Source organism: Colletotrichum paranaense (genome assembly GCF_030867605.1).
Source record: "Colletotrichum paranaense strain IMI 384185 chromosome Unknown Scaffold_9.1, whole genome shotgun sequence".
Lineage (NCBI taxonomy): Eukaryota > Fungi > Ascomycota > Sordariomycetes > Glomerellales > Glomerellaceae > Colletotrichum > Colletotrichum paranaense.
Window position 1 is genome coordinate 1,926,965 of NW_026848967.1, and position 23,360 is coordinate 1,950,324.

Sequence of the window (23,360 nt, forward strand, 5' to 3'; positions counted from 1 at the left end):
TAGCGCGCTAGCAACACGGGTAGAGTCAGACTATGTATCAGCCGTACGCAGTCAATGAGGCGCCGCGGGAACGGCCAAAGATCCTCTGCCTGCACGGAGGCGGCTCCTCAGCAGGCATCTTCCAGATTCAACTGATCAGGTTATCGCGCGTCCTCGAGCCGCGCTTCGAATTTGTCTACCTCGACGGGCCGATCGAGACGGAGGCCGGGCCGGGCGTACTCCCCGTATTCGAGGGATGCGGGCCGTACCGACGATGGGTCAGCGACGATCCCTCCATCCCCGCCGAGGAGTTCCAGCAGCAAAAAGACACGGCGATGGAGATGCTCAAGGTGTACGTGCAGCAGACGGGGCCCTACGTCGGCGTGTTGGGGTTTTCGCAGGGCGCGCGGGCGGCGTCGAGTCTGTTGATTGAGCAGCAGCGGCAGCCGTTTGTGCCGTATAACTTCTTTGGGGTGTTTCTATGCGGGACGTATCCGCCTTTTGTGCCTGACGACGTGCTGATTCGGTTGCCGACTGTTCATGTGGTGGGCTTGTTTGATCCATGGAAGCCGGCGAGCGAGATGTTGATTGAGCAGTGTTCTGAGCGGAGTACGCGCAAGGTTGTGAGGTATCCGGGCGGCCATCATCTGCCGAACGCGCCCGAGGCTATTCAGAATATTGCGAATATGGTGATTGATTTGTGGAAGGAGACAACGGGGGCGACGGCGTGATAGACGATGTGAGGGTATCGTCATCAGCGAGAGATCCGGAGGGGCTCACGACCTAGTCTCAGCACATGAGATGGGCATACCGTGGCAATTCGCGAGGGGTCAAGGCTGGGCGGCGAGACGGCCAGCATGCGGGTGATGAGGAGCACAAGCATCGATCACTTCCTCCGTCTCTTCACCATTTCTCTCATCTATGATTGTGGGGGAATGAGAGAGATGAAGAAGATGACGATGAAGAAATCAAAGAGACAGCCAATGGAGACACAAGAGGTCCTTCGGGGTCAGTCAAGTGGCTTGGTGAATGGCGGGGAATCTTGGGTCAAGACGACGACGGGTGTGAGTGAGACATCACCAGCGTCGGGATGGTCTCATTTGGAGACTGTATGCGAAGCATAACTTCGACCGAAAACGAATGAAATTGATGAGATTGGTCACTCATGCACTCATGCTATTATGTGCTGTCCACTCACAATGAGCTGATGGTGAAGATTCTCAGCTGACTGCTTCTTGAGAAAATGCGTAAAAACATTAAGTGTGAGATGGCACTTCGTCGAACATTTAAGTGAATGAGCTAAGGGCTACCATATTTCGAACTAAAGGAATTCATCATGATATTGGAGATTTGAGTGAAGAAGAAATGAAAAAAATGTCCGAGACTGAGACTGGTGGTGTGTGAGTGACGGCGGGCAGGATTCAGCTGGTGAAGCGTGGCAGCGCAGCCAACTTTCCCACACCAGTGATGTGGGGACGGCTAAAGAGAGACTAGCGTAGATCGAAGCTCCAAAGTCGCTGATTATCTCATCTGCGAACACCCAAGGCGTCGGATTGTTAGTGATCCACCTCATTCCCGGCACTGCACAGGGAATGCCCCGCTGTCGGTCGACGTCACCTGCGGCAGGAAGAGGACAAGCTCCTGTCGGACCTTCTCTCTGGTGCCAACAACAAAAACAGGGAACCCGGCCGCGCGGAGAGGAGACGAGAATGCGACGGCCGCTGCTGCACCTCCTCAGAGTCAGGAGCCGAACCTAGGATTTTTCTCCTGTTTCTTGATCCTTTGGCTTTTTGATCAATTGCCAGCTTCGATCCAGGAAGTCATCTCCTGTGAGCTCTTGTCAATTAGTTTTCGTTGCTCGACACCTGCTTCCACGATCCGATCGCGTCGATTCCTTCGATTGATCGACTATTCGTTCAAACGGACAGAGCGTTACGTGAAATTGTTCCTGATTCCTGAAAAAACGAAGCAATCGCGGTTGTCATGGCCAACTTCAACTGGGTGTCTCGTTTGCTGGGGTGGGATAGGCATCCACGCCATCATCACGACTTCCACTCGGACTGGATCCGCGATGACCGAAGACGCCGTACGTACTCCTGCTAATCGCTCCCCTCTTCCTTTGGAACGCCTGGCTGTACCAACTCCAGCCGCGTTGTCCTTCGGCACGCCATGGAACCTCCTCAATCAGTTTCAACAGCTTACACTTGGGCCTGTTACCCCCATCTAGTCCTGCCGCAATATCGAAGCGAGCATCTCGAGTCCGCGATCCCTGCCCCCGAAGTAACAAAGATTGCCCTCAAGCTTCGACACCTGATTGAGCTGGCAGTCCCCTGCGAATTGGACGAAGTCGAGATCACAAAGGCGCATAGCAAGATCATCACGACCAAGGTCGTCAAAGCCGCCAAGGAAGCTGGCGGCTCGCACTACGGATCATGTGTTGTCTTCTGCTTGATTGTCTGCAAGAGATGGTTCAAGCACCAGGCCTTGGCTGAGCTCTGGGACGCCGACCTACACAGAGTGCGCGCCGTCGCTTGTGAGGTCATTGCGAAGCAGATGTATGTACTTATAACGCCGCTGTCCAGAGAAGACACCCAGGAGACTAACAGCTGTATACAGCATCGAAACCGAAGACGACCTTCAATACCTAATGCACTCCGTTCTCCTCCGCCGATACTCTGTAGTTGTGGACGGCGAAGCCACACCGCCCGCGAACGCTATCGAAAAGGCCGTCGATCTCCACGCCGTCAGAGTCATTGGCTCTTCGGGATACCAAAAATGCATTTCATACTTGTGGAAGGGATGGCTGGTCCAGGACGAAGACGACCCTGCAGTATTCGTCGACTACAAGGACAAGACGAATCCGTCCTTCCTCGTGCACATGGATCCCGACCGCATCCGTGCTCCCATGTACCAGAATGCCACTCAGGTGCTCATCTCCCTCATCTACATTGGTCTCTACACTGCCGTTATCAACTCGGTCAACGCCAAGGGTGTTTTGGACGCGGCTGAGGTGTTGTTGTACATCTTCACCCTCGGCTTTATCTGCGAGGAGGTCACCAAGTTCTGGAAGGCCGGCTACCACATTCTGGGTTTCTGGAACGCATTCAATGGTGTTCTCTACACCTTCATCACGTTGTCCCTGATTCTTCGCATCATCGGCCTTACCCACGACGAGGGTGAACCCGCGCGGAAAATGTACAGTGAACTGAGCTACAACTTCTTGGCTTTCAGCGCACCCATGATTTGGTCTCGCCTTTTGCTTTATCTCGACAGCTTCCGCTTCTTTGGAGCTATGCTAGTCGTGCTAAAGGTCATGATGAAGGAGTCAATCATCTTCTTCGCCTTGCTTGCTGTGTTGATCATTGGATTCCTCCAGGCCTTTATTGGTCTCGACTTGGCGGACGACTTGGTGGCTGATGATATAACATTCATCATGTCAGCCATGGCTAACGCCATCATGCAGAGCCCTGACTTTGACGGATTCGACAGGTTCTCGCCGCCGTTCGGTATCATCCTGTACTACTGCTTCACGTTCATTGTCATGGTAAGTCGTGGTCCTATAAGAGGATGGGACCAGTCGCTGATTTGGATCGCAGGTCGTTTTGCTCAACATCCTCATTGCGCTGTACAACTCCGCATACGAAGACATTTACGACAACGCCAACGACGAGTATCTCGCGCTGTTTGCCCAGAAGACGATGCAATTCGTCCGTGCCCCCGACGAAAACGTCTACATCCCGCCATTCAACCTCATTGAAATGATTGTCATTTGCCTCTTCTGGTGGATGGAGAAATCCAAGTTCGAGAAGATGAGCGACGTTATCATGGGAATCCTCTACTCGCCGGTCCTAGTTGTCGCCGCAATCTTCGAGACTCGCTCAGCCGCCGACATCAGGAGCAACCGAGCGAGAGGTGAGGAAGACGACGACACAATCGAGGAGTGGGAGCAGATGATGGACCAGGTCGACTTCGAATCCGATGGATGGAACAAGGTCTGCGCAAGCGCCAAGACCAACTTGGAGCACGATCCTACGATCTACGAGGTGCAGCAGTTGCGAAGCGAAGTTGAAGAGCTCAAGAAAATGTTGGTCGAGATCTCCAAGGCCGTTTCGGCTGGAAATGCCGGTAACGGTCAGGCTTCGACCAACTTGATTGATCTGGGAGAGCCAGCCGAGAGCTCTTCCAGCAAGAAGAAGAATAAGAAGAAGGGCAAGAAGAACAAGAAGGAGAAGAAGGCAGGCGATGACACCAAAGAAGCAGCAGCGGCAGCGTCCTCCAGCTCGAGCGATGAAGAGTGAAGAGCTTTCATCTGATGATTCTGGCAGTGCTGGGACCCTGCGCCGTGTGTTTTATTGAATTGAGTTTGTACATGTCATGGCTGTCACGTCATGTCACGCTGTTACGAGCTTGTTTTGTTTCGATTTCGGGAACCATGGTTATTGGTAGCTGGCAACTTGGGATACGAGTCAGGGAGATATTGGCGTCGGACATCAGTCATGGTTTGTAATAAGGCGAGGCATCGTGTTGAATAAGGCAAATCCAATTACCAATTTCGACGACTCCAGTGGAAACGCGCACCAGGACAGGTTAGATTGTGTGAGCAATGGCAACACATGGGAAGCGATTGAATCTCCGTGATCGGCTCCGGTGCGATGGTTCAGCCGAGAACTTGTGGCTCGACATGCAGAAGGGCCCCATTATCGTCACTTGGCGGTCATTTTCTGCATCTACTACATGTACGAGGCACAAGTGCAAGCGCTTGGGGGAGTGAGTTGTCCCGGTTGCCGGCTCGGGTGCTAGGCGAGGGTGGCTGTGGTGCAGAGAAAATGCGGAGGAGATGGGAGTTTTTGTTGACCCGCCTGCAGAAGAACATTAGGAGAACCTTAATTTTGGGTGCTTGGGATGGGATGAGTCTTCTTTTGACCTCCCCAGCTGGGAATAACGGCGTGGGGAAAGCTGACTTTGGTGTTGGCTCTAAACAGGGGCTTGGGCTTGTGTCGTTTATGGGTGCGCAGCTTGATGGGCTTCTGGTTTATGGATTACAATCGAGGCTGAAATTCACTTCTTCTCTTCTTCATAATTCATGCCCTCTCATATGGTATGAAAGTAGTCAAATTATCCTCCTCAATCCCGAAAGATGAACCCCTGGATGAGGATAAGGAGGGGGAGAGTGAAGGGCTGGGACGAGCGGCATCTTCAAGCTCAAGACGTTTTAAACTTTTGCGGCGCCAACAGAGCCTAAGACGGGCCCCGGTCCAATCATCACCCCGGATGATGGTCGCGACAGGGTTATGCTGCCACCCCAACTCTGGGAATGGAACGCTCGGCACTCGAAGCGAGAAACGCCAAACGTTGTTCTGGGGAGGCCACTAATGAGCTAGTGTGTATTCGCTGGGTACTTTGTTAGAATTGGATAATAGAGACTTGAGGTAGATACATGGAAGGGGGAGAAAGTGAAAGGGGATTAAGCTTGCCGTACCTACCGGTAATCCTTGGACGACCACAACTCCCCTCCTATCATCCAAGATCCCCCTGTTTCCGTTTGGGATGAACGAGGTTTGGCCATTGTTTCTGGTCTGGCTTGGTTGTAGACGTGAATGGTTGGTTCGGTCGAGGGGGCTGCTTACTGGCTGACCAGCGACCAGCTTTCCTAGGCGGAACACGGCTTTAGCGGCTACTTATGGGGGCTGAAAATGATACAATCCTGTTGTGTCTTTTGTCAACATTTTTGCACGTTGGATAATGTACTGCTCCCTGGCGCTTACACCACAGCGGGCCTGGGGGTCACGACTATTCGAAACATGATCCGAACATTGGCGCGGGAAGGACGGGACATGTACAGCGGCTGTGTTGGATCCCGGTAGACAGTCATTTTTTTTTTGGCTGTATGGCTACAGCAGAACCAGCTGGGCACATACTGAGACTTGCTGTCATCCAATCCGTGGAAGGCCTCGTTGGCTTGTCATGCTAAAGTTGGAGGCGTCCTTGTCCGCCTCCGTGAGGACCCCATGCTATTGTCCTAATTTAGGTCGAATTTGGCTTAGGGTCAACTCTTCTAGACCATGTAGGTTGGTAATGTCGCTGATGCCGCGGCCACTGTCAGCCCAAAAGAAGACAAGAAGAAAAGCTTGGACTGAAAATAGACTTATTCGCATTCAGACGAGAGACCTCTCCTCTCTCATCTTCCCTCCCATGCCCACCTCGTCCAGGATCAGCATGCGTCAGGAAAATGCTTGGCCTGCACGCTTGTTCGTATTTGTTCCCACAACCACTCCCCTGATCCCTGGCCCTTGGCTCTGGCTCTCTGACTGCTGCCACCTCGGATGTCAGATACACCCGGCCGGCTGGGGCGCGGGTTTGGGAATGGAGACCATGCCACCATGGAAACTATCCCATCCGCGAGGCGGAGCTTAATTGTGATTACCTCACGCTACTTGAGGGGCTACCGCCTAGCCGAATTTTGTTTCTTCTCGTCTTGGTAGGTAAGTCGAGGTGGGGTCTGGTGCCCAAGGGTCAATTTGCTTCCGAGACGGATTTGCTGAAGGAGGCCGCCGCCACATGGTTTGGGGACCAAGGCTTGGGAGTGATGGGATCAAACGTGGATGGTGCCTGGGGGAGGTGGAGGGGTGTAGGCTTGAGGATGGAGGCTTGGGATGTTCCAAGGGGTGTAAACCGTTTGAGGGTGGTGTTTAGTGTTGTTTCTTGGGGATCTATCATCTCGAGCTGAAGGCTGCAAGAGGATCTACGTGTATAAGAAGACAACGTCCCTCCCGTGAGATTTGGGTTTGGCTCATCATCAAACAAAACAAGTCTTCCCATAGTACACCAGCAAGCATCAACTACTCTACTTGACACCACCTAGCCCATTTTACAACCTCACAAACTCACCCAAAATGCATACGTCAACCCTCCTCGCAACCCTCCTCCCCGCGGCAGGAGCCTTCGCTCAATACGGCTACGGCGCACAAGAATCCTCCACAAACACCGCCTCCGCCGCCGCCTCCTCCTCCTCCAGCATTGCCGGCGTCCACGTCGTCAAGGTCGGCGACGGTGGCCTCACCTTTGAGCCCAACAGCATCACCGCCGCCGTCGGCGAGGTCGTCGAGTTCCACTTTTACCCCCGCGCCCACTCCGTCGCCCAGTCCGCCTTTGACTCGCCATGCCAGCCGCTGACAAACGGGTCCACGACGGGCTTCTTCAGTGGTCCGGTTCAGGTTGCGTCTGGTGTTGGGTCCGAGGTGTTTACTGTTGAGGTCAAGGATACGAATCCTAAGTGGTTTTACTGTGCTACTGGCCAGCATTGCCAGGGTGGTATGGTTGGTGTTATCAACGCTCCGTAAGTTCAAGTCTCCATTCAGAGGTATGAAGCCAAACTTGCTAATCTTATTGATAGTGCCAGCGGTGCAAGGACGATTGAGCAATATGCCCAGGCCGCGGCGGCGGCGCAGTCCAACGTCGCTCCCAGCGCGACTGGAGGTGGTACCCTCGGCTCCGCGGCCACTGGCAGCCCCAGCTCTGCCTCAAGCTCTCCCTCTGCTTCATCCTCGTCGCAGCCCAGCGCTGGTATCGAGGCCCGTGGCGACGTCCGCTGGGGTCTGCTCAGCTTGGGCATGGCTGCCGCTGGTGTTGTGGGTGGACTTCTCATCTAATGTCCTGCGGGGTGGTTTTGTTTTGACTAGGCGGAGAAAGGCTGGGAAAGATTGCGGGATCACGTTTATACCAATTATGCATTGACGGCTGGGTTTTATCAAAAAAGACAAAGGGTTGTGTTGGATAGTTGCAAAGCCTGGAGCTTCTTTCTATTGAATGGAATGGGCGGTTCGCCCACTTCTTCGATATACCTAAGGTAGTACCCTACTGCGTGTTTGCTACTTATGACAACTTGATTTTTAAACAACAAAAAACTGCACACATAGTGTGTATTATTATGCTAGTGCCGATTAGATTGCAGGGTTATGCAAGTAGAGGTTGCAGGCGTCTTCCTCATTCGTCGTGTTTACACCTTTCAAAAGAATCTCTTTAGGCTTTCGTTTTCTCACTTAGCCCTCTCACGAACGTTACTCTATGGCAATAGTTCATATTACGCAAATCATGCGGTCTTTCATGTTGTGGTTCTCTCATGTACAAACGTAGGATCTAGGTGTATATTCACCATACTCAGTACTCCTATGCTATCATGGCGGTATCTGCTGGATCGTGAAGCAGCGATTTCAATCTATCTAACCGATAAGAGTCCATCGACCCGTAGGATTCAGATCTCACTCTACATCAGTTTGCAATTCGAAAGCTGCATTGTGAGAGCCTTTTCCCCTTTCGCTTCACATGCGCCCTGGGTCACTTCGTGTGGCATCCGAATCCTTGGCTGAAGATTAACTTTTATCTCTAGGGCAGGCTTCCTTGCAACTAACCTGGTACTAAAGAAATGAGGTCTTGTGACTGGAATACCATCCAGTCTCGTCCGCCACTTTATATTCATAGAATATCGGTACATTATCCCGAAGAACCTCGTCTAAGTAGACCCACATACCGTTGTGTGTGTCGAATCCGCAGACGACTACGACCTTCTGACCCTTCGAACTCCCATAGGCGTCGACTCACAAATCTGTATGTATCAGGGTCCCAGTAGGCTCTGCTGGCTGCTTGAGAGATGACGCGCACTATCAACTTCGGTTTCTCGGTGTCGAAGGAAAACCTGAAGTCCCGGCCCGGAATCCGCACAGTTTCCTCCAACAAATCTGCAGTAAACTGCTTAGAGATGAAAAGAATCTTCTTTTCGAGTGGCCGACTATTATTCTCAGAATGCTAACGCGCAGCTCGTCCGGCCCCGCCCTGACAAAGATATCACCATTGAGCTTACAAAGCAGGATGCCCAAAAAATCAGACTTGGATTTCGCGTTTCTTGGAATTCCCAGGCTAAGCAAGTACGTGTCTTCGCCGACTTTATCATGTGTAAGGAGCCTGGATTCCATTCGTACCCCATGTTCGTCATGGAAAACTACACATAGCGGCGTGGACAAATTAACATCGCACTCTCTTGCAGAAGTCTTTAGTGGTTTCCAACAAACCTCTGGGCCACGTCTTAGATCGCTTAGGGATGTTAGATCGCGACAATCGCGGAGATGATCCGGAGTAGTGGTGAGGATGCCGCGAAACTCTGCCGAGCCATCTGGAGAAGTGACGGTGGAGTCGCACCAAGCGAACAGTGACATGTCGTTGGTCTCCTTGATGATTTCTTCCTGTAATCGGAGGAAGCCTCGGTCGCCTTCCCCGTAGAGCAAAGGCATACTGACGCCAAAGATACCCAAGAGTGAATAGGCACGGTCTTCCTCTTTCTTTGCTCGACGATCGGCGGCCCAGGACATGCGCCGGCCGACCGGAATACCAGCCAGAAGGCTTTGAATGCTTCGGCGTGTTGATGAGTCATGTCTCAAGATTTCAGCGTTGATGGATGTTCGTAGTTGTATTTGTTGTGAAAGGTCTACTCGGCTACCAATCGTACTCCAATGCTTGTCGTAAAATTCCATTCTGCCCGGAGCGATGAGCTCCTGCAGGATCCAACCTCTCGTGAACCACACGGATTTCGTTAAATCGCCCCCTGAATCGACATCCGAGAGGTACGCGAAGCAAATTTCCGCCTCTGCATACCACTTGAACATTGAGTTGATGGCTTCAGTAAGCTCGGTGAGGTTTCGCTTATCGACACAGCAAGTGTCTATCCAAGCGTATGCGATCCCGATCCTGAGTGCCTCGGTGCAAGTTTTCTCGATCTTCGACCATCCAAGCAAGTTTTTGGTCCTCATGTCGGCACTGGCTATGTCTTCGAAGGTGACCTCATCCTCATCGCTCTCCCATCTATGAGAAAGGATAGCGTAGGCTGTTGAAACCCCCTGCTCTTCGAGTTTCTGCTTTCTTGCCGGATGCATATCCTCGATGCGAAGGGTGGAGCAGTTAAGAAGCTTCATCGTGACGCCGCGCGAGGAATGATGAGTAGGAAAACTGACGACTGTCAGATATTGTTGGTTCCCAACCGCTCAGATAGCAGTGGCTCAGCATTTTTAAGCAGCATCTCAAGCGGAACTTGATGTGGAACCAGCCTTTAAGGGGTGTAATTGACAGGTAAGCCAAATCAGCAGGATACGAGGCAACGAGGCAACGAGGCAGGACCAGCAGCTGTGTGTCATATCCCACACATGCTAGCCTATCAAACCTGTAGAATATGTGACACCTTAATCTGAGTGCGCACACGCGACGAAAATCTCACCAGTGGCTGAACGCGCCGTATCGCTCTCATCATTTTGTCCAACGCCACAGGTGCTAAGAATAAATTTCGAGGTGAAAATGACACGTTGGGGAACTAGAGCTTAGATATGCGATTCTCATTGAAGAACTCGCCAAATCTGTATGCTCACTCGATCATTTTATGAGTTCTGCCGACGAACAAAGTGAACGAATGCACACGGGTTCTTTAGGGGCACGCATATTCAAAGGGTTTGATGACTCGAATTAGTCCTTGCAGTAAGTAAGTAAAAACAACATTCACATAGAATCAAGCTTATTTGAATCAGCAAGCGAAGTCTTGATTGAGTACTTCAAGGGAATGTCTTCTGTTACGAGTAATAGTACAAATTAGAACAACAAACACATCAAGCCTGGCTTCAGCTTGAAATCGGAGAGAACTGTTCTCAAAACATTGAAGCACAGAAATCGTAAACAGTCACTCATGCAAACACATGGAGTAGGCACCTTCTGACTTGTGAAACTCAACATTTATGTCAATATTTGTGCTGTATGTTGAGTCCGTAGATGCCGAACCGAATGTCGTGACCGATCCCGAAGTCATGTATTTACCCACATTAACACAACCTTTCGATCTTGTAGCATCTGAGCTTGTCTTCGAAGCATGGTCTTCCACAAAAGTCTCGTTCAAGTTGGCATCGAGGCTGTTCTGTATAGGATCCCTGGGACCTCCACTCGCCTTCCAAGCCAATGAATGGCCGACTTAAACGTTGTTAGAATAATAGTAAAAAGAAAGGGAAGAGAAAGCTTGGAATCAAGTACAGGAGAACCTGATAACTTTTGGGCTCACAATTTCTTTCTAACTCGCCGTGCACTTTCCAGGAGCATAATATCCGCATCGAATCGCATAGTTGCCAATCTTGTCAGGGATGTCGTAGTCTTTGGTCGAACTCCTAGCTCCCCGACATATGCCACATCTGAAGTTCGGGTTGGTTGCCGAGTTGGAGATATTCGACTCTTTGTCCTCCATCGTACCGCCAATGTCGTTTTTGCAATACCACTGGGCGTTGGAAGCAGGGATGGAAGCCATGAAGGGATCCGAGACGGTAGAGTCGTAGAAGAAAGCACAGTCCTTGGCCGCAGAGCCAGCAACCAAAGCCGCCATAATTAAAGTTGCCCAGTTCTGCATGATTGGGACGACAATGATAGCTTCGCGTGGTGGTTATGAGTCGAGCGGCGAGGGGGTGGGTTACAAGGCATTGATTGGACCGGTTGACCTAGGATCGCAAAACTGTCATGCGGTTGGCCATACCATACTTTAATAACTGGTCTTCAATAACTCTTTGTGCCAAGATCTCGTAGCCGCCGTACGCTGACTCAAGATGCCCGTCGTCGCATCGTTTCAGGGAGGATATGATTGTCTTCTAATTCATATATCTAGTATTACAACCCTCGGCAAAGAGGAGCAATGTCATCTAAAAGAGTTTGTGAATTAGTAATCACGAGTCAGATGTGGTCCACCTAGTAATAAACAATGCCTTAAACAAGTATTGATCAACAAGTATTGAACTGCATCGCGCTTGGGAGCATCCAAAAGCCTCCATAGACCGACTTTTAGTGGGAAGACCTGGGAGGTGAATGCTAGCCATTAGGCCTCCAAAGTGTGCTAGTTCTTTTGCACGAGCGAAGCAAGAGAAATAGCTTTGCAGTACTTCGTTCTCACGAAAGCGTTGATGGGAACGGCTCGTCCGCCAAGAGCGCAAAACTGGCGACTCGCATTGCATACCCGCCAACTAATATGCAGGCATTGGATTCCATTTCAATTGATTAGCCTTTCCGCATAGACTCCCTTGAGCGGTGTTTTGCGAAAGAAAGTGTGCTAAGTAAAGTAGTCTCTTCACTCTTCCGTAGGACTCAAGGAATATGTCAAACACCCAATATCCCGCGTTCCAGCAACACCTCCATTGATACCTGTCGGTCCGAGTTAGAAATGACATGAAGGCCACCCATTTGGTTTATGATAGGATTCCGTGACAATCGCGAACTTACAATCGGTCCAAAGTTGGTAGAATAATTGGCGACATCCAATTGTACCCCCACCCCAAGGTTCCTTGGGATTCTGCTCCGTTACGGCAGGCGAGCACTGTTTTCTCCAAGCCACGGAATACTTCAGCTTCGCGGCATTGAAATACTTCGAGTAGTAGATCCGGGTTATTGCCTCATGTCCGGGTGTCACGACATCAGGTAAGACCTCATTGCACATAGCCTTGAGTCCCTGCTTGACTGTCACTTCGTGGACATCTTTGTGCTTCGGAAAGTCGCCCTCGCTGTTGCAACGCAGTTCGCCTTTACGAGGGGCCGTGTTGGTGATTTGGTATGAGTACGTCCCGCAACCAGCATCGTATTGGCCCTTTTCGGCCACGACGTTGCCTTCGCCTCCCGTGTGTCCGCCTAACGTGTTTTAGTCAATGCCATCCAATGAAGATTGGAGATTGGGAGATGGCATGGACTCACATGTGTTCGCAACTGTTTTGTATGCGTCTAGGCAGCTTTTCTGGCAAGAGCCTGCGTCAAATACCTTGTTTGGTTTCCAATCGAGATTCACGATGTAGCCCTTGTACGGGTCGAGTGTGACTGGCGGAGTTCGGGCCTGCAGCTTGGCTTCCTGATTGTTGCCACTTATGTCGACAACCCATGAAAGCGCTTGTGAAGCCAGGGCGTCGACTTCCTGGCAGAATTTTGCTGCCACGTTGTACTTTGACCCTGCAAACGCATCCCATTGAATCTCGGCAGGTTTATCCATGGCGCAACTTGGGTTGGCAGATGGGGTCAAAGTCGTCGTCGGGACTCCAGTCTCTCCTGGTGGAGGTACCCACGCCTTCGTCGTTACTGTGGTAATGGGCGTTGATGTCTGACTCCCTGCATCCGTTCGGCATCCGGACACGGCTCCACACGATGTTTCGCAATATTGAAACATAATGCCAACGCCCTCACACGAGGCCTGACATGCAGTACTTCGTGAACATCCAGACATGGTGGTTGCTGTGGCTGAGGCGGGTGGTGTGGTGATGGTGCCCGACATGAGCTTTTGCTTGATCGGATTCTTGTCCCCCAGGGGTAGGTTTTCAATCAGGGTGTTGTAAGCCATCATGAAGACAACTTCGCCAATGCCCTGCGCGACGCTTTCCCCGATATTCATCAGGGGGGCGAAGTCTCTTACAAACTCAGTGACGACAAGGGCGGCATTGGCGACATTTCCAGCCGTAAATGGTAAGTTTGGGGGATTCATGAGAAGGAGGTCTTCCAGTGGACCACCAGGAGTTGCCATGCCGATGGCCCCTTGAGCACCACATATGGCGGCTCCAAACTGAGCAGCCCGTTTTCCATTGGCATCACTGTCGAACTGCCTGCCATCAAGGCAGTCGGTAGACCTTCGTATAATTTCTTCGAGCCGTTTGGCTAGTCCTTCGTCCATGGTGACCATCAGATCCCCTGGGGTATAACCGGCAATAGCGGTGGCAATGGGCGTGATCAAAGGTGTTGCAGTACTACATATCGCTTCGTCAGCACAATCCTATGTGTAGGGTAGCATATCTCAAGACGAAATTTCCTGGAGACTTACCCTTCTGGTCTGGTTGGATCCGGCACAGGGGTGAGTGTAGCAACGCCCTTACCTTCTGCAGATAATATGATTGTTTTGGTGTCCGCAAGATCGGCCGCGTTACTGGCCTGCGTATCAGGAATTATACGGTCCGCAAACTGAATGGTTGGCTGCTCGGCATGCTTCAAGCTCCAGGCCGAAAGAAGCAACATAGCGATTGTTGTGAACGCGGAGCCCTTTGACTTGAAAGTCTTTGAGAGGAAATGCCCAAAATGGCGACGTTCGATTTCGGCATCGATCACAAAGTTGGCTGTTTGGATTGCCTCTCGTACGTCTTGGTAACACTTGTCATCAGTCTTTTCGCAGCCGATCAACGTCTTCCGGACTTCGGCCTGAGTATCAGGTGACAGGGCAACATGGAACCCTGCACCCTCTTTGCCCGACATCCAGATCACTTTACCACTGAGATCCGGAAGTTTTCCCTTTGAAGGAAATAAAATATCAGCTCTCTTAGTTGGACCGGGGAACAGCAGTGGTACTCACATTTCCTTGATATTGACTGAGTTGTCCAAGATCGAAAACCTTTCCCTCTTGGGCTACAGCCAAGACTGCTGCAATGATGCAGGTGAAGAGACAACGGAAGACTGCGGAGCCCATATCAAAGAAATCTCTGGATAGAACCAAGATCTGAAAGTTATTCTTTGCGGTGGAATTGTGATGAGAAAGAGGTTTTCTAGCGATGCTTTACAAAATGCTGGTGGTCTGTCTTCATTGACTAACGTACTTTTGAATTCTGCACGACTTCAGAGGAGATGGAAGTGCGAGTATTTATGTCTTCCCCATCTCACCCCGTCTTTGAAATTGAAGAAACCCATCCTTGATCTCCGGAGGACTTCTTCCATACGTTCACAACTTCAAGCCGGTGGTGAGCTGTTGGCTTTGGGGCTGCCCCAAAACCCCCACACGACGGTTTTTGGGATAAAGCTCAATAATCACGATGCGGGACTATCATTCTGACGCTTTTGTTGGAGTTGCCGGCTGGCGAAGCATGGGCCAAACTCTCAACTTCACATTGTGCTATTTCAGTTGACCCTACCCACCGAGTTTGAGCAATGGTCAGTCGATTGTTGGTACAAAAATGGTGCCTGTGCATATCACTGCCTGTTGGGGGCGAATGATTGGAACCTAGCTCTGCTGCATTACTTGGTTTGGATTCATGTCAGTTGGTTTCGTTTGACTGCTAGCTAAAAGCGGCTCACGAGCTAAATGTATCTGCCAACCCTGAGTATGTATCTCTACAAATAGCCAATTCGAATGGAGACATAGATTGCCCAGCTTTGGGGGCCCAACTAAACCAAGAATGACCAAGCATGGCCCCCATTGCCTGAACCGCGGCCAACGTGCGGGCGGCTTGTTTGGGGTACAAATACGTGGTTGGTGCCCTCACTTCATGTTCCAACACCAGCTTTGTACCCAAACAACAGACCACGATCCAACTTTTCATTTCCCCCCGACACGACCAAAAGGCAGTTCGCCGCCCAGAGACGGAGATGACGGGCAACCCCAAACAGAGCTCCATTGAAGCGTGCAGGAACGGCGACTTGCCACTGGCTAAAAGCATTATGCAGGACCACAACGACTTCAAGGCACAGCAAGAGTCTTATGTGTATCCTGACACTTTGATAAAGCACGCCGTTGACGAGGCAGCGTGGAAGAATCACGCGCCTATTGTCGCCTTCCTACTCGATAACGGAGCTAGTATCACCAATTCAGTTGTCCTTGCGGTATCTAAGAGTCGCGACAAACCGATGTTGGAGGAAATCCTCAAAAGAGGGTTCGACATCAACACAGTGGAACCAGGCGCGACCTTGCTCAGGTGTGTGGCCCCCATCGTGCCAGGTTGTGAGGGGCATTATACTCATCTTCTCAAATAGGCTATCCACGGGACATACTGAGTGGATGGAGGTACTGTTACAGCATGGAGCAGACCCCAATGTCAAAGATTCGAGGGGACGGACAGCGCTTCACTCCGCCGTGATCAAGCCATCGTTGCAACCCTGTCAGCTCCTGCTTGACCATGGAGCCACGTTGCCACGAGATATACTTCAGTCTGCGATAGGTTTCAAAGGTGCAAGCATGGATATGGTTAAATATCTCATTGAGAAGGGGGCTGATCTCAACTATGTCCGAAACATCAAGACAGGCTACAAGATCTGGCAAGGGACCCCTCTACATGTCGCGGCCGGTACCAATCGACTTGACATCGCCCAGCTTCTGTTGAGTGCGGGAGCCGATCCCGGCATCAAGTATTGGGACAATACGCCGGCCGACACGGCCAAAGAGTTTGACTACATGGAGATGCATAATCTGCTGAAAGCGGATGCAGCCCCTGATGGATTCTCCCCTTGATGGGCCGGGTCAAGCGGGATGGATAGCCTGCCCAACAAGCCCCCACGCATAAGGATAGAATCGCTCGCCAAGATGACCTCGGGGGGCCTTACAAGTTACTTATGTACGTACCTCATCAGGTACTCAGCTTCCGGACCGGAAGGATGTTCTACGACCTCTTCTTCGACTTATAAATTACAACGCGCACTCTACTCGAGAGTGCTTGGTTTTGTTATACGAAATCATCTTTTCATTGACATCATATGATCACAACATCCGAGTCTTATCATTTCGGATGCAACTCAGGCTCTGTTGTGTTCTTTGCAAGTACCTCACATAAACACCCAAAAGCTCACACACGCAAATATCTTCACGGGACTAGTGATTATCATTAGAAGACCCCATCACTCCAAAATGTCCCCAAAGGCCTTTGTTCCGCTCCTTTTGCCACTCCTGCTTCTAGCAGCGGTGGTGGTAAGCGCTTTTCCATCGGCATGGCCACTTCGTATGTTTTCCGCAAAAGCTTATCTTGTCACCTTGAATATCTCATAACTCGGGCTGACTTTAAATATTAGATTCTCATGCTATGAGACCATCGTTAGTAGAATGGTCTCGCTCTACCACTCCTCGAGGCAATTTCAACTCTATCACCCAAACCCAACAGCGCGATGAGAATCAGGATCCCCAAAATACCTGTAACCCATTTTCCATGCTTAAGAACATCCATGGGCCGGTTGAGAGACTTCGTGCTGAAGGACAGAATCTCACCTTGGCCAGAAGAGTCGATATCGCATTTCCTGGTGACAACATAGACCAGTGGATGATAGCCCAGGTCCAAAAAACGAAACCTATTGTGTGGGAAGTCACTCCGGGAACCGATGCCAATACAGCAGTTTTCCGGAAGTTTGGCAGGAATGCCTTCAGTCTTGGAACAAACGGCCTGTGTGGATGCAGTTCACTTTGGATCATCAGCAGAAAAGGGGTTTATGCCACTCACTATTGGGAGAGTATTTCGTTTGCGCCTGAGAAAGAATGGAGGAACCCAGGCGAAACCGATTCTCAGGTGTTTGAACGTCCTGTCATCGACGGTCTCAAAAGCGGCAACGTTGTCAGAGGCAGAAGAATGCAGGCCAGGCTCGACCGAGATGAGATTGCTGACGATTATATCAAGGCCTACCTCGTTCATCCTGAGCGATCATGGCAAAATACCCCCGCCGCAGTTGATGGGTATCGATTGCAATGGAACAAGATCAAAGACACAGTGAAGGAAATCATACCGGAACTGGCGCCAGATAATAATTGGCAAGAGGTCATTTATAATCGATTGAATGACGACGATGAACAGCTATTTGATACTGCCCTGGGTCATGTGGTGTTCCACTTTTCGCCTGATCATGAACAGAAACGGAAGGCTGCTTTGTGGGTTGAGAGACGCAAGGAACCTTACCATGATGATGACTGGGAATAGAGTTGTGGAATACCTACATCTGAAGCGAGAATTTGTGAGGTCCAACGACTGGAGGGTCAACACAGACTGGCATGATTGAGATGACAAGGGGAGAAGGACTGAGTTTGAATATCCGCTACTTATCATCGTGGCTCATTTCATCCTGTCTAATGTTTTCATGGGTGGTAGCTCGAGCTGTTTTACTTGTTTTCTTTCGTCTTTTCTGGAACATCTAGAAACTCATTTGTAAGAACGACAAAGACATGTTTCATCGAACTCCCGACGATGAAGACATATTTCTCAGATCGCGAGTTGAATGATGGCGGTTTTAGACAGTCTCCGGAGCAGCTTATTCCTGACAAATTGCCTTGTCAGACTAGGGTGCACTACCCTGATGACTATCTCATAAGCCTTTCTCGTAATGAGGATTTCTACCGGAAGCAGAATCTCGATTGAGATTCAGGGCGCTAATAGGTTTGAGGGAAGAGTTCATAGTGAGTTGCACTTTTCCCGAGTGAAGGTTCGAATGCCTAAGTAACTACTTTACAGATGAAATTTGCTTATCTAGACCCTATGCCCCTCATTACCTCCCATTCACTTTCTAGGATTCCATAGCTGATCATATCATACCATTGTCTATCAAACCAATAAGACTCACGGCTACGGCCTTCTTCCACGAAACCAAGCTTCTTGTATAAGTGCTGCGCTCGCTCATTGTAGGAGACAGTGCCAAGGTGAACCCGATGGTAGTTTCCATACCGGAAGGCCCAGTCGAGAGCCCAGTTGATAACCTCGGTTCCGTAGCCCTTTCCTTGATACTGTGGTGCTATTGCGATCCCGAGGCCGACTGAGCGGTGATGGGCCATTGCCGGAGGAATCCCACCCCAGCCGATCGCTAGGTATCCTATGGGCTTTGGCGCAGCCGTCTTCGCTTCGTCAACTTCCTCGTCGCCGTCGCCAGAAGTATCTGCTGGAAGGCAGACCATGACAGAGAGAACAGATTTGGCCATTTGCTCAACCATCCACTCGCTATGCTTACTGGTCCTTGGCATCAGCGCCATCGGGTTTGAGAGGGCGACGGTCACTGGGTCATTCTCGATTTGGGTGTGTAGGAACTTTTTGTCCTCGTCGTTGTGTTCCACGGCCCGAAAAATAAGCCGTTCGGAGCGATAGACGCCTTTCAGGTCGTCAGTGAGCATGGTGGTTGTTAAAGTGTGCTCGTGGTGGCGCAACAAATATGACTGTTTGAAACAATTGGTAATAAAGGGGACTACTCCGGGTACTGCTTAAAGTCTGAAACATCGATTCTTTGTGCAATGACTGAGCCGACCCATTACCCTTATGTCTACACGGTCCACGGCTGGGAGTGGATTCCCTTTGCGTTCAAAGAGTCCAAGTCATCCTATCACGGGCTACTAAGCTTACATGTACGTTCAAGCTGACGTCTAGCCCCAACAAAAGTTCCGTTAATGCATGAAGGGGGAGCCCCTCCTCCCATTAGCCCCATCCCCAAACGTCCTGAGAATATTTGAACATGACGCTAGGAGCTTATCTCGAGAGATTTCTGCGCGCTCATGGTCTTCCATTGTTGGAAATTGCACATTATCAACTTAACATACCAAGGACTCATGGGGCCTTGGGCAGTAACGCACAGAAAAGTCTCTATAGGTCAACTAAAGCCAGAGGACAATCCAGTGGAAAGTATTTAGGCAGATATTTACCGAGACTTCAGGTTGCCTGCCGGTTTGTCCCTGATTAACATTCGGCGATGTATCCTGCTGAGGTGTTGTCATGGGATGTGATTCAAGTGCCCAATACAGCTCAGTTGATTGATGTATGGCTGGAGTGCTTTTTTCTACCTCTGCCGAAATCACCGTTTACTAGGTCAACACATTCTACGGTTCCAATAGAGAACCGCGTTCTGGGGCGGGCACCCAAAGCGTCTTGATAGACTTGTCGGTCTAAACTTGGAAAGGAGTCCACATCCATGAGCAGCCCGACTTGTCGTTAACATAGCATGCGTGTTGAGGAGGGGGCTATTTGACGCATTGACTTCTAAGTTCTTTGAATTTTGCTAGAATTGGTTCGAATCATGAGCTTTCTCTAGTTTGTTTGGAGCTATTACCTCTTAACAGAGTATCAAGATCCTTATACCTACAATATTGGCAGAATGAAAGGAAGCACGTGTTAGGGGACAGGCGACATCTTTGGCGTGGCAGAATCAAAGACACAGCTGTTGTATCTGAAGCTAGGTTCCAGGACTGAAATGTTTCTTTTCTCAATTTAGAACGTGGAGTTCAGTCCTTTATTATCTTTCCCTTGTTGTGTCCTTTACACTCATCCAATACTAGACTTCGCTGATCCTCGCTGTCCACTAATCAATAGTAGAAGTTGAGAACTTGACACGTGCATTGCTAGGTTCTACACCCCACGGCAGCTGTCTGTGGAATGCTCACATATTTAAACCTGAAGAGGAATGAATTGATCCGTCGTGGTACGAGGCAACATCTAGGAAGCGATGAGAAGGAAGTTAAATAAGGTACGTTACCCTATCATTGGGTGGCGTCTAGCTCTCATGCCCTTCGGACATTAGGCCTATCTCCATATCGACATCCGACCTCCGAAATGTCCGGGACCAAGTTGTACATCTTCCTTCACAGGCCGTAAAGTTCTTCGCTCTTCGCGTTTATGTTTCTAGATGAAGAGCGCGAAGTATAGAAATGAGCGCGTCTTCCTATTTGGCGGGGTTTCTCGTCTTAGCGCGACAACAATGGACTTAAGAAACTCTCCGTCGTGCCTCTAATTACCCTCCGGATACGGCCGTTGGGAAAGGCCATAAGTAACCACAGGGTGACTCAGACATCACGATACGGCAGCTACCTTCGCTTCGCTGCATACCTTCCTATCAAAAAAACAAAACCATGACCGTCTCGCCAACCAAGATTTTGTTGAAGAATGGCGTGCTTCTTATCCATGGAGAGGATGGCAGAGTAAAACCTCAGCGGTCGGATATATTCATCGAGGGAGACACGATTTCACAAATCAGCCCAAATGTCAGGACAGCCGGCGAGGATGTCAAAGTGTTTGACTGCGAGGGCAAGATCGTGTCTCCAGGCTTTATAAGCACACATCATCATGTATGGCAAACCGCGCTGAAGGGTCGCCATGTCGACCACACTCTACTTGAGTACTTGCCGCGAGGAAACTTCATTGGGTCATTATTCTCTACCGAAGACGCATTTTGGGGTGAACTTGGTGGCGCACTTGAAGCTATAGATGGCGGGACCACGACCATTGTGGACCACTCCAGTCTGAATGTTGGCCCAGAATTCCGTAAGACCCCTGCTCGATATAATTATAGCCAGTAGTTGACGATGAAAAACCAGCCCCTACGTTGATTCAGGCGCTTATAGCCTCCGGGCTTCGTTCTGTCTACTGCTACTGCGTTCCCAGAACGACCAGCTGGAGCCCGTTCTCTACAGCAGATGACTATACATCTTCACATGTTCTCGAAGAATGGAAATCGCTAGCGACAAAGGGCCCATACGGAGACGGGCGAGTGCAAATTGGATTCGCAGTGGACAACTTGTATCAGTCGCCCGACCAAATGAAGTTTCTCTACTCGGAGCTTCGCGCTGCAAAGGCTAAGGTTATAACATCACACGGTGCTGGCGGTCTAGCTTTCGGCAATGGTCCTTCTGTTCTCCAGACCCTGAACAACCACAACCTGCTTGGCTCAGATATACTCATCTCTCACGCCAACTTCCCAAAGGATGGTGACGCAGAGCTTGTCAAGAAGCACAACGTCTGCATCTCTGCTACTCCCAATACAGAGCTTCAGATGGGATGGCCGCCAGTCGCCCTTCACCCAGAGTTTGAAGCAAACTCCAGCCTCGGGGTTGACTGCCACAGTTGTGGCAGCAGCTTCATGCCCAATCAGATGCGACTTGGCTTGCAGTATGCCCGACTCGAACGACAAGAGAATCTTCGGAGACAGGGCAAGTGGAGCCGGCATGTCGGTCCGTCAGCTGAGCAAGCCTTCAATCTCGCTACAATTGGCGGCGCAAAGGCGATTGGCATGGAGGGTGAGGTTGGCCAGATCCGCGTTGGAGCAAAGGCAGACCTAGTAGTCTTCAGCACCGACAGCCCCGCCATGCTTCCTGCTGCTGAAGAAGACCCCATTGCAGCGGTGGTTCTGCATTCGAGTGAGAGAGACGTGGAAACTGTCATCGTTGGAGGCGTCATTCGGAAGGAGAATGGAAAGTTGCTACCTGTGTCATTTACCGGTCAAGTTGAGGGGGCGAGTGACCTCGGTCTTCACGGGAAAAGCATTACGTGGAAGGATGTTGCGGTGAATTTGATTCAGAGCCGGAGTAGATTGAACAAGAAGGCAGAAGGCATCAACATGACGGTGGTGGAAGAGACGATTATGGACAATTTCTACATGAACCGGAAGGATATGCTTGAGCAGTCATGAGTATGTTTAGTGCATACAGTTGACGATCCGCAGCTACTTAGTTATTCTACGGTCAAGGATTCAGTATCTGGCCAACTCTGACTTTCAGTTTTCCGTTCACCCAAAATGAAGCACGGAATGTCTACTCCGCCTTAGAGGAGTCAATAATACAGTTGGGCGCGCTGAGTAATCCGAGTGACTTTGAGCATGTCGCGAATCATGATGGACCCATACTTAAGGTAGCTGATAGAGGTGTTCAAGACCACCACCAGCCATCGACGTAACGCGGCAACTCGAACATCATCGTGAGTGAGGTCGACTTCTGGATATTCGGCTCCCGGCTCAGGCATGACTTGAACCATGGAGCAGTACATCGTGACGGAGTTAGTTGCCACCACACGGAGTTATCACGCAAGATGCGGGGGAGCTGTCAGCCAACCCCACTTCGGCCGATCTCCGCCATATCTAAGAGCGCCCGTGTCTGTGCCGGTTGCCTTCGATGCCGAGTTATCTTGATGGAGGTATTTGCTTGCGTCTAGAGGCGGAGAAGGCCATTTCATTCATCTTGTTTTCGGTGCAGCTCAGATTGAGTTCTGCCACTAAATATCAGATCAAAGACCTCGCATGATGCCCTCGGTTTCACTTGCCATGGAATATCAACATAGCGGAGACTTGATGGCGTGATTATAACTACCGCACCCGCCGCCAGTCTGAAGCAGAAACCTCCTCATCTTTAATCTTCCAGCATCAACCTAAATCAACGAAATCCCACCAAAAAAACCTCCAATATGCCAGAGTCAAAAGTCATTCCGGCCTCGGCCACGCCAGTAGCAAAGCCAACGGCTACTTTCACCGGTGATGTCTACATGGAACTCATCAACCGCGACGAAACCGCCGTCATCGCAAACGTCACCTTTACCCCATGCGCTCGGACGCATTGGCACACCCACGTCGGAGGACAGATGATTAGAGTGCTGGCCGGTAGCGGATGGGTCTGCGACAAGGGCGGCGAGGCGAAGCGAATCAACGCTGGAGACACTGTTTGGGCTCCTCCCGGCACGACTCACTGGCACGGCGCCGATGATGGAAGTATTATGACGCACTTTGTTGTTGGTATTGGAGAAACGAAGTGGCATGAGGCTGTCACCGATGAGGATTACAAGAATCGGTCGCAATGAGTTCAGCATTTGTAAGTTCCGAAAGGCTTCATTTTGAAAGGTCTCTGGAGAGTTTCTGACAGCTGGATATCTAGG

General features: G+C 50.5%; 12 protein-coding genes across 12 annotated transcripts; 8 read left to right on the forward strand and 4 right to left on the reverse strand.

Moving 5' to 3' along the window:
• Positions 1-32: 32 nt before the first annotated feature.
• On the forward strand, positions 33-710 carry CPAR01_11403 (oxidoreductase; the record flags this gene model as incomplete). Its single annotated transcript, XM_060495662.1, has 1 exon — positions 33-710. One exon carries the CDS (start codon positions 33-35, stop codon positions 708-710), a length of 678 nt encoding a protein of 225 aa, XP_060346010.1.
• Positions 711-2,148: 1,438 nt separating this feature from the next.
• Positions 2,149-4,277, forward strand: CPAR01_11404 (potassium ion channel Yvc1; the record flags this gene model as incomplete). The annotated part of the gene is made up of 3 exons (XM_060495663.1): positions 2,149-2,534; positions 2,596-3,523; positions 3,576-4,277. 3 exons carry the CDS (start codon positions 2,149-2,151, stop codon positions 4,275-4,277), a joined length of 2,016 nt encoding a protein of 671 aa, XP_060346011.1.
• Positions 4,278-4,348: 71 nt separating this feature from the next.
• CPAR01_11405 (uncharacterized protein) lies at positions 4,349-4,486 on the forward strand (the record flags this gene model as incomplete). The annotated part of the gene is made up of 2 exons (XM_060495664.1): positions 4,349-4,406; positions 4,437-4,486. The coding sequence occupies 2 exons, from the start codon at positions 4,349-4,351 to the stop codon at positions 4,484-4,486; spliced, it is 108 nt and encodes a 35-aa protein (XP_060346012.1).
• A 2,386-nt stretch (positions 4,487-6,872) lies between these two features.
• Positions 6,873-7,628, forward strand: CPAR01_11406 (uncharacterized protein; the record flags this gene model as incomplete). The annotated part of the gene is made up of 2 exons (XM_060495665.1): positions 6,873-7,315; positions 7,373-7,628. The coding sequence occupies 2 exons, from the start codon at positions 6,873-6,875 to the stop codon at positions 7,626-7,628; spliced, it is 699 nt and encodes a 232-aa protein (XP_060346013.1).
• A 669-nt stretch (positions 7,629-8,297) lies between these two features.
• CPAR01_11407 (HET domain-containing protein) lies at positions 8,298-9,941 on the reverse strand (the record flags this gene model as incomplete). Its single annotated transcript, XM_060495666.1, has 5 exons — positions 8,298-8,341; positions 8,388-8,443; positions 8,507-8,764; positions 8,955-8,974; positions 9,045-9,941. The coding sequence occupies 5 exons, from the start codon at positions 9,939-9,941 to the stop codon at positions 8,298-8,300; spliced, it is 1,275 nt and encodes a 424-aa protein (XP_060346014.1).
• A 1,133-nt stretch (positions 9,942-11,074) lies between these two features.
• Positions 11,075-11,404, reverse strand: CPAR01_11408 (uncharacterized protein; the record flags this gene model as incomplete). The annotated part of the gene is made up of 1 exon (XM_060495667.1): positions 11,075-11,404. The coding sequence occupies one exon, from the start codon at positions 11,402-11,404 to the stop codon at positions 11,075-11,077; it is 330 nt and encodes a 109-aa protein (XP_060346015.1).
• A 708-nt stretch (positions 11,405-12,112) lies between these two features.
• CPAR01_11409 (uncharacterized protein) lies at positions 12,113-14,473 on the reverse strand (the record flags this gene model as incomplete). Its single annotated transcript, XM_060495668.1, has 5 exons — positions 12,113-12,186; positions 12,265-12,666; positions 12,730-13,763; positions 13,838-14,298; positions 14,360-14,473. 5 exons carry the CDS (start codon positions 14,471-14,473, stop codon positions 12,113-12,115), a joined length of 2,085 nt encoding a protein of 694 aa, XP_060346016.1.
• Positions 14,474-15,366: 893 nt separating this feature from the next.
• CPAR01_11410 (uncharacterized protein) lies at positions 15,367-16,225 on the forward strand (the record flags this gene model as incomplete). The annotated part of the gene is made up of 2 exons (XM_060495669.1): positions 15,367-15,692; positions 15,751-16,225. 2 exons carry the CDS (start codon positions 15,367-15,369, stop codon positions 16,223-16,225), a joined length of 801 nt encoding a protein of 266 aa, XP_060346017.1.
• Positions 16,226-16,618: 393 nt separating this feature from the next.
• Positions 16,619-17,672, forward strand: CPAR01_11411 (uncharacterized protein; the record flags this gene model as incomplete). The annotated part of the gene is made up of 2 exons (XM_060495670.1): positions 16,619-16,709; positions 16,780-17,672. The coding sequence occupies 2 exons, from the start codon at positions 16,619-16,621 to the stop codon at positions 17,670-17,672; spliced, it is 984 nt and encodes a 327-aa protein (XP_060346018.1).
• Positions 17,673-18,211: 539 nt separating this feature from the next.
• Positions 18,212-18,850, reverse strand: CPAR01_11412 (uncharacterized protein; the record flags this gene model as incomplete). Its single annotated transcript, XM_060495671.1, has 1 exon — positions 18,212-18,850. The coding sequence occupies one exon, from the start codon at positions 18,848-18,850 to the stop codon at positions 18,212-18,214; it is 639 nt and encodes a 212-aa protein (XP_060346019.1).
• Positions 18,851-20,572: 1,722 nt separating this feature from the next.
• CPAR01_11413 (amidohydrolase) lies at positions 20,573-22,128 on the forward strand (the record flags this gene model as incomplete). The annotated part of the gene is made up of 2 exons (XM_060495672.1): positions 20,573-20,984; positions 21,038-22,128. 2 exons carry the CDS (start codon positions 20,573-20,575, stop codon positions 22,126-22,128), a joined length of 1,503 nt encoding a protein of 500 aa, XP_060346020.1.
• Positions 22,129-22,895: 767 nt separating this feature from the next.
• Positions 22,896-23,285, forward strand: CPAR01_11414 (cupin domain-containing protein; the record flags this gene model as incomplete). Its single annotated transcript, XM_060495673.1, has 1 exon — positions 22,896-23,285. One exon carries the CDS (start codon positions 22,896-22,898, stop codon positions 23,283-23,285), a length of 390 nt encoding a protein of 129 aa, XP_060346021.1.
• Positions 23,286-23,360: the final 75 nt, after the last annotated feature.